At 38.2% G+C, this 9,698-nt stretch overlaps 1 protein-coding gene across 1 annotated transcript; it reads right to left on the reverse strand.

The window, feature by feature from the left end:
• Positions 1-3,188: 3,188 nt before the first annotated feature.
• On the reverse strand, positions 3,189-9,378 carry LOC133925434 (ER lumen protein-retaining receptor-like). Its single transcript, XM_062371365.1, has 6 exons — positions 9,306-9,378; positions 7,153-7,418; positions 6,884-6,999; positions 6,336-6,409; positions 6,222-6,281; positions 3,189-3,226 (listed from the first exon to the last, which is right to left on the reverse strand). Exons 1-6 carry the CDS (start codon positions 9,376-9,378, stop codon positions 3,189-3,191), a joined length of 627 nt encoding a protein of 208 aa, XP_062227349.1.
• Between the last annotated feature and the right edge of the window lie 320 nt (positions 9,379-9,698).

The following is a 9,698-nucleotide window of genomic DNA, read 5'->3' on the forward strand; positions in this document are numbered from 1 at the left end:
GCATCTGCCATGCTATCTTTATACTAATGTACTATACGAGAATTATTTTTATACCCTTACATATCGATCATCATTTTGATCATACATATAACGTTGCCACGGATGACCAACTCTGGACGATACAATCCTATCTACCCTTATATCTAGGTACTCATCATTATCCTCTCTTCTGAAATTATATAATCATATTATGAATTTCATATATGTAAATCTCTCTTTTATTATTATTATTATTATTTTCTTTGAATTGTTATATCATATATTGATTTCATATGTAAATACGTTACAGTTGCTAGTTGGAGGGTAGTGTATTGGAAGCTGACACGGATATGGTCATATGGAACCCATCAGATCCTAGGGAGCATAGCATTATTCTAGGGTGTGCCATATTATACCCCAACCGTATCCACCTCCACGAATTGGGGTTTGAGCAAGTTGAGGATCGACTATCTTTTACTGTAACTAGTCTGATAGGAGATGGAATAATTCAAGAATTGACGCTCAATATTTTTTTGACATGTGGGTCCAAGGGCCATGTTTCAGTGACACATTAGGTATCACATCGGAACTGCCACCGAATAAACCGCCATTGAAAATTACCAAAATTGCATGTTAAGTATTTTACCAATTGAGCTGTCTTCATGTTACTTGCAGTTTATATCTGGATGTCATTAATGGAGGGTGTGTCGAAAGTCGATGTGAACAGGATGGTTCTCGCCAAACCAATGTACTCAAGATTGTAGTTTGAACAATGTAATAGCAAGATATTTTCTTACCACTATTAGTCCGATTCAAAATCGTCTTTTAGATATGGATGTAATTAATTGAGGGTCTGTCCACATGAAAAAAAACTAAAGGTGCAAATTAATTAACCTAAGATACCCACGGATCATCTTTAATTCAATCAATAATATTAGTTTTCTAAAAAAATATTTAATTTGATAAAATAGTATTATTAATTGAACTAAAAAGAGCCGTTAGATTCATCAATTTGGTACTTTAGAAAATACCTCCTGTTTTGATGGTGAGGGCGGGCTATCGCATTTGGCTACAACTTTTAGCCCAGTTGAAATAGCCTAAAGTGCATTTTTAGTATTTACTCGTTGGGTTGTCCTGTTGCTTGCTATTTCTTGTTTGTGGGTGCATATTGTTCCCAGACAGTGTATTAAAAACTGAGTGTACGAATCTGTCTAAACCAGTGTGCTAGGTCAGTGTGCTAGGTTTGAATCGGACCCAGATTGTGGTTTGAAGTAGTGGGGATGGGCTATTTCTTACCGTTTTGAAGATTGGTAAAGTTCAGATTTTGTATTTACTCATTTTGGTTGTCTTGATGATACTTGATATTTGTTGTTTGTGGCTAGATGGCATTGATTGAGGGTGTTTTTACCAAAGGTTGATGGGTATACGAAGGGATATGGCCAAACCAATGTGCTACGATGTCGTGTGATTTGAACTATTGAACTGGGTTATTTTCTATGCTTGTTCATCCACAATAAGAATTGCCTAATTGTATTTTGTGTATGTGTTTTTTGAGGTTGGATGCTACATGTCTTTTTGTTACTAAGACTATTATATGAGAAATTCTACGATTCATCATCGAATAATATTTGATTCTACAATGTATCATCGAATAAGTCATGTTTCCCTCTTCACCTTCGAATATATGTTCCAGTACTTATGTGCCATTGGCTATGTGAGGCACCATCTAATTTAAAAAAATTCTGAGACTACCCCTTACAATACGAACCGCTGGACTCGTTCCCTGCGAATTTATCTTTTTATCGACTCCACACTCCTGCTATAAACAGTACCCAAGAGCTAAAAAAACATAAAAAATGTGTCAATTTTTATACATGGTCTATAATTCATAAGCAACCAATTTTAATTAGATTCACCTACAAATCTTGTGTATAATTCAAACTAAAATTCTCCAAAAGATACTACTTTTGGAACTTCTAGTAATTTTTAAGGCCTCACAAAAATTCTCAAAAAATATAAGAAAATTTACCAATATTCCTCTAATGTGATGTACTAATTTATAAAATTATTTCCCAACCTAGGTTATAAGGTGAAAAAGTAAGTTCCTTTGTAATGCACATTAGAGGAATATTAGTAATACTAATAAATGGGCATTAAAAGGAACCCAGTTTTTTACCTTATAACATAGGTGAAATATAATTTTAAAAATTAGTACATCACATTAGAGTAATATTAGTAATTTTTTCCAAATTTTTTGAGAGTTTTTGTGAGACCTTAAAAATTGCTAGAAGTTGCAAAAGTAGCATCTTTTAGTGAATTTTAGTTTGAATTCTACAGTTGCTTATGAATTATAGTACATATAAAAAATTGCCACATTTTTAGTGACGTTTTTAGCTCTCGGGTACTGGTGGGAATTTGGAGCCGGCAAAAAGATAAATTCCATGGGAACGAGTCAACCACCAAGGAACCAGTCCAGTAGTTCATATTTGTGTGTACAGGGGCAGTCTTGGAATTCTTTAAAAATTAGACGATGCCTCACAGACCCAATGGCACATAAGTAATGAATCGATCTATTCGATTGTACAAAAGAAAATATGACTTATTCGATAGCAAATCTTAGAATCAAAGGTTATTTGATAGTGAATCGTAGAATTTCTCATATTATACATATGACACAGAAAGTTAATAAAATCCCCAATATGCAACTGTAGAAACTTCACTATCTTTAGTGCCGTCCCTTTTCAAAGCATTGCCAGATTGATCAAATCTTGCTCTTGTCTAGAACTAATATTATGCAGATGATTCGAAGATGTAATACATGCACTCCCACCGTCTAACAACGGTAAATCAAGACACTGCTCAAAATAGTTGCATCATTTCAAAAGCTCAAAGCCCTCTTCACAACCAACCAATCACAAGTATATCTATCAGCTATTCATATCCATTGTGCAGCAAGCTATTTTCCAGTTCATTTGCAGTATATTCTCTATATTTCACAAATCTAAACGTAAATGCTTCTAATATCTTGATATTCGAAAACAGTGTGTTTTCTTCGACAAATGATACTGCACCCTTGTCACAGCTCTCAGGTCTTGTACCAAAAGGGAGATTTTCAGAACTTTCCTTAAGTGCATGAGCTACGCTGCTACAGGTGGGGAACCAAGTCATGCAATACTCATACAGTACCGACAAAAATGACAATTGAGCAATCAAGTGGTCAAGAATTTAACGTTGTTCTTCCAACTGCAAAATTTGTCATAAATGTCATTGTACCGAAGATTCTTGCAACATCTTTACATGAAAATTTAGTAAACAAAGTAATAAATGATTTAAGAACACAATTGCTATTTACCTGTAGAGGTAATCTTATATTATGAAAGCGCGTCACGAGCGCGCGATTCCGTTGAGCCACGTCAAAAAAAATCGTTGGCCATCAAATTTGGTATGGGTGGTTGGATCTGGTGGAGAGAAGTCTGCGTCCACCAGGTGATGAGAAACTGCACTGGAGTCTACCGCGGCTATCTCGAAAGTTCCTTCTCCGCTTGGCCAGCGCTAGAAAAAATCCCCCACTCACTCTCTCGCTCCCTCATTCGAGATGCTCTGGCTCCACCATCCTACCGCCGCCGACCCCTCCTCACACCGCCCCGCCCTGCCATCACCTTCTCCTCCGCACACCATCTCCTCATGCTTGATCCCCACGTACCTCTTCGGGTAACCACGACCGCCATCTCCTACGGCCATCGCGCTGCCTCTCCGCAACCTCCTTCCTGCACGCTTCCTCCCACAGCATGGAGCAAGAAGGGCGGAGGAGAAGAAGGTGGTGCGGCGGTGAGCCAGAAGGTGAGATGGGCCTGGGGGCATCGCAACTCACGTGTGGTGAGCCGGACCGCGTGCGTGCTCGGTAGTCACAGCGGCTGGCGTGCGGCACGCCACCACCGCTGCCACCGCCACATGGCCAGAAGAGGAGTATGGGTGGTGTGCAGCTGATCCCATCGGGATCGATGGGAAGAGTGACCAAGGAATGGGGCTGATGGTCTCGAGCCTCCTTGCAACGACGACCTCCTCCGTCAATGAATCCCATACCCTTGTCATTGTCGCTACCCTGGTTTCCACCTCCACAATGACAAGTTGTGCGAGTCCTTAAGCCAGTTGAATATGACAATGAGAGCTCCCGACATCAGGGCCACTACCCTCACTGAATTGCAAACCACTAGCATTGTCTCCTCCTCTAGCAAGTTTGCGACCACTTCCTCGGTATCGTCCATGGCTTCGTGGGCCTCCGCTTTTGCCTTGGACACCGTCCTCACTATTCTGATCGTCACCACCAAACACCCACTGGTGATGCACTCAAGGTGTTTGACATTCGGTCGTGACCTGCACACCCATGTTCCGACGTCTGCGACCACTTCGTCGGCATCGCCCATGGCTTTTGCGGCCTCTCCTTCAGCCCAGGATGCTAGCCCTGTTCATGGAAACTGACGCCAGGTCAAGCCTGCGACACGTGTGTTCCAACGTCTGCAAGCACTCCAGCCACCGCCCTAACATCATCTACGACCACCTCCACTCCCGACTTGACCAGCACTAGTGTTAGGGTGTTCAGCGATGCACACAGGGAAGGGTGTTCGAGGTAATGCTTCACAGTCCAGATGCTTTATCTGAGGAGTATCCTATCATCAAGGACACACACCATCATGAAGAGGAGATAGTAGTGTAGTGGACTAAGTCCAGGTTGCCATTGATTTCCCAGGCATTTTCATCCTACACATGTGGTATTGTACAATCCATGGAGATTCGCTTGCATGAGCAATTATGGCTTTCCATTATCAGCATGTCTGCTGTTAGCAAATGGGTTGAGGAATCACCTTCTACTGCTAAGTTTGCTTGTTTCAATGGGTCAACGAAATGGCATCATCCATGGTCACCACCAGCACAAATAAAAAACATAGCCAGTGGACCTGAGCTATGGCCATCCCCGCGGCCATTGTTTGAGTGCAATCGAGGTGCAAGGTGATCAATACCACACCCATGGCCACCACCTGCTCTAAGGCTTCATTGATGTTTAATCATCTACAACGATGCTCGTCAATTGGTTTGGAGTTATGGCATGTTGGAAGACATCAAGACTGTTGTGCAATCCATTGTGTTGACATCTCCTTTGAGTCTTGTGGTCTTGTCAAGTGACAAAACTTTGCATCAGCTTGGGATTTTCACTGCGTTTGCAGTTCTAAGTTCTGTGGGATCCTGGAAGGGCCATGGTGCAAGGGATGTACCTACCTTGAAAGATACAATGTTTAATATTAGCTTGATCTGAAATTTGAGTTCTTCATTTGCTACGTTTGAAAGTATTCAATGTCTGGCATTTTGACAATGTTCAACTAGATGCGTTTTGATAATGTTCAACCAGATGCATAAAATATGTTTAATTATTCAAATAGAGTTGGTTAATTAAAATCAGAGCAAACCCTTAGTTGTATCCTAAAGAATTTCATTAAGAAACAAAAATGATTGATATGTCTATAATATTCATCTCCATTCCCCAACTTCATAATTTGATGCAATTTTAGTCTGCTGTTTACGAATCCCCTTTATGTTGAAATTGATTAATGTAGGATTAGTGCAACTAAAGACAGAGAAAAGAAAAGAAAAATTGCAGATTCTTTTCCTAATAGTTAGTATTGTTTGTAGTTAAAATCCATATGCTAGATTAGATGTTATGGACTGCCCCCAGGCAAAGACCACTCTCCTTGCTTGCAGTTTATTTTTCACCAAGTGATTTACTGTCCAAGAAAACTTAAGATCATCAATTGAGCTACTTAAAATATGATGAGTTGAGGTGTCAAACCAGAAATTGTAGACTTTCTAATTGTCTTCGTATACAATGCTTGAAGATTTTGTTACTAAAGGAGTTTAGGACATATCAAGTTGTAGATCTCCTTTCAGGTTTTTGGAACTGCCATGCAACCATGGGAAGAGTTTAGAACAAGGAAGAAGATAATGTTAGAGAAAAAAGGATAATGAAAAAGGAAATCAAATGAAAAGAATATTTTGATTGCTTTCTTTTACAGGGCAATGGGCAATTATGTTTATAGGAGTGGAGACGGAAGATAAATCTGTCTTCTAAGACTTCTTTAGTTCTTTGAACAACAAAGCTTCAATTTGATCTGCTTATATGCTCTGCAAATATATATATAAATGAGACAAATGCAACCTCGGCGACGGGTCACATGGCGCCCCAACGGCGCGGAAATTTCTATAGAAGAAACCTGCGTACAATAGTGTCTGCACGAATCCTGATATCCAAGCTGTTTCATGTTGACAAACCAAAAACAAAACAACCCAATACAGAGATGTCATACTTATCCAATGTACATAGTCTGGCTCAGTGAAATAGCGGTAAATCCAGTTGAGAATGTATAGTGATCGGTATGCACTGCATCGTAACAGTCAATGTATGAATAAAAAAAATGCATTTTTAACAATAAAAACGGAAAGTGAATATCAAATTTGAAAGGAGAACCATAGGATATATGTCTTCCGAGAAAAAATGGTTCAAGTTCACATCATAAACTCGTACATTATTAGCATCTATTAAGTTCATGGTTTTTTATAAGGACTAAAGAGGATCATCTAAAGGTTCAAATTCCACAACTATTATTGTCCTGGAAGAACTATTCCCATTTATCTAAATTGTTCTCTACATGAATTCTATGAACCTACAATGCTTCTGTGCTCACCTCTGAACATGGGCCATGTCTCATAGTACTAAGGCCAGCAAGTACAAAATTGGGGCTATAACCACTTCAACCAAGCATGCAGCAGTAAGAAATCATCTTCCCAATGAACCATGCAAAATAAGGAACGTTTATTTGCACAGACAAAAATGGTTTTAATAAGTAAAACTTACCCTAGGAAGAATACATATTGCCTAGTTAAATTGTCTATGTTTCTTGTGCGCTGTAGCAGGACAAGTTGAGGAAGAATTGCAACAGCCTCAAGATAAATGGAAAACGTCCACATCAGCTAGTTAGGATAACCCAAAAAAGGAACTCAGTCACTAGTTATATAAGTTAAAGGTAAATAAAGGAGAAGATTACAATTCCCACGTGATATAAACTATAATGTTGGGAAGCTTATACTATCTACAAGTTCAGAAAACTTGGTTCGATAAATTACCTCCCTGAAAGTGAACTTCTCATGTATAAGCAAGGCCAATATAAGGCAAGGTAGAACAAGAAATTGATGTCGAAACGTATCGTGATCCTTATCATATGATCTGCGGACCATCTTATGGCACCTCATATACCAAACAATTAGGAATGAGCTCCCCAGAAAAATCAGCTTCATGACCGTGTTGTACATGGATATGAAATCTGTAAATATGCCCAAGTAGCGAGTGGCGAAAACAAGAGCATACAACTCTTGCGTCTTCAAGGAAACACCTACGAAACAAGCTGAATTTTATAGCTTATGGCTATATACTGACTAATGTTATTATGGTCATATGTTATTTAATTAATTTTTAGATTAATTAAGTTATTTAGTAATTTTTTGTTTCAGGCTTTTATATGATCATGACTATATAACAATTTTCTCTAATTAAGATTGAACAAACGAGAAATCTTAGTTAGAGATTTAATGAAGTTTTGGGATTATGTTATGGCACACGGTTACATTCAGACCAACGTTGATTGCAATTATGTGTTATTCTCATAGTTTCTCTGGTAAAAAATGGAACCAACGAGAAGTTTTAGTCAGAAATTTCATATTGATTTAAGGATTATGTTTTATGGCTCATGGTTATATATTGATGAATATTGTTTGTGACCATTTACCATCTCTATTAGTGAATCCAGTTATTCTTCATTTTCTGCCAAAAGGTGATACGAAGTTAGACTATTAATTATTTCCTCAAGTTAGGTATTCCTTCGTTTTTTGCCCAACGATGAAGTGAATTGGAATTATTAAAGAATGACATCAGCATGTTATTAATCTGACTAGCGTATGATTAATTTCATAGTAGACAATTATTCACAGCTTTTGTGGATATTAAAATAATGATCAGTGATATGTCTCTATTATCAATTTAGTCATAAGTTCTTTCGTTGTTTCTAGTACCCTAATAAGGAATAGAGTAATTTATTAGTATATTATTCTTGAGGTTATGTATATTGCTTACGCACACAAACATAATGATAATGATTGGCTTCCATTAGAGAAGCATATAATAATTTAGACATTGATGAAAATTCAATATTCTGTTGACTAGTGGGAGCAATTTAAGCAAATGTCCCTTTAATTAAATTTAGGATCTGGAGGAGCAATCCTCTAGTTAAATTATGATTATATGTCAATAAGGAAGATTATTATGAAGTTTGTTAAAAGTTCTTACCAGTACATTGATCATAAGAGTGCTCAAAGAATAATAAGCTCGGACATAAATAATTATTGAAGCATTTTTAATTCACTTTATTATGTCATTTTTTCTACGACAACAATGAAGAATGAGAAGTGAAATATGATTGTGCCCTGAATTAGTGCATTCATAAAGAAAGTTAACGATATACTAAGATAAATGACTACATTAATGCTGCCAACATTACCTCAAAAATATAAAATATTTTAAAGCGAAGTCTTAGAGAAGAGATATGAGGCTAAGGTTTAAAGCAGTTGGAAGTTTTCCATTAGTACTAAATTATGTTTTCACCCTCCATCCTAATAATGCAATTTATGTTCCCATTATGAGAAGTAATTTTCTTGTGTTTCTTAACGTTACAATCTTATAAATTATTTGATGAGCATTAAACATGTTGCCAACTCTATTGACTTCACTTAGAGTTCATCAAAATTGTGGTATTGATGCTTATACCATATTTCGAGAGAGGAGAATGGAACATCTCATTAAGAAAGGAAATACTTTATTATGTGAGATATAAACCCCATGTACAAATTTCTTACTCAATTAAGTATATGAAAGGATTAAAGATAATCGTACATATATTTAGTTGGTATCCCTTTCTAGTGGGATTGTCAAACTTCCTACTACTATTTTTCCTAAGCCATACCACTGGTTTGTAGAGTTGTCGATTCTAGTGGGAGCTCTAAGGCAGGTAAACTATATGTTGGGAAATGATCTCCCGTACCCCTTCAGATGGCAAGTCGAAGTGCACCGGTGGCTGTACACTGATGAATATTGCAGTGGTGTTTCAGGAAGCGCAGGTGAAGGCTCTCGCGTACCTTCGGACGGAGGCCAAAAGTCGACCCGCGGTGCCAAGAATCAGTGTAGACGAAGGCTCTCGCGGGCCTTCGGACGAAGGCCGAAGGTCAACCTGTGGCGCCAAGAATCAGCGCAGGCGAAGTCTCGTCATAAAAGTCAAGGTATGGAATGTCAAAGAAAGACATCTTACCCTTCAACTTTAGATGGGGGCAAACCCGTAGCAAAAGTTTGAATAATTGGTCGCTTCAAAGTTGTCCATATTTTAAAGAATCTTTCCACAGCATCTTCGCCTTTATGGCAAAGTAATTATGATTTAGTTACACATGAATGCTTGTGTAATGCTAAAAAAAAAAGAAAAAGCTAAAGTGTTGCTTGACCTCAAAAGGCGACGCACCTCTCGGCTAAAAGTCGTGGGCTAAGAGTGCCTACCCCTGCTCCGAAGGTGAAACATACCTTCAGAAGAAAAAGCTAAAGTGCTGCTCGACCTCAAAGAAGGCGGCGTACC

Source organism: Phragmites australis, chromosome 7, assembly GCF_958298935.1.
Source record: "Phragmites australis chromosome 7, lpPhrAust1.1, whole genome shotgun sequence".
In the NCBI taxonomy this organism is placed as follows: Eukaryota; Viridiplantae; Streptophyta; class Magnoliopsida; order Poales; family Poaceae; genus Phragmites; species Phragmites australis.

Bases quoted from the DNA above. Each gene is read 5' to 3' on its own strand.
- LOC133925434 (XM_062371365.1), bottom strand. From the start codon at position 9,378: ATGTCTTTCTTTGACATTCCATACCTTGACTTTTATGACGAGACTTCG. The intron at 7,000-7,152 runs GTAATTTATCGA...TATCCTAACTAG, and splicing joins AGAAGTTCACTTTCAGGGAG to CTGATGTGGACGTTTTCCAT. The intron at 3,227-6,221 runs GCGCCGTTGGGG...ATGACAAATTTT, and splicing joins TTTCTTCTATAGAAATTTCC to GCAGTTGGAAGAACAACGTT.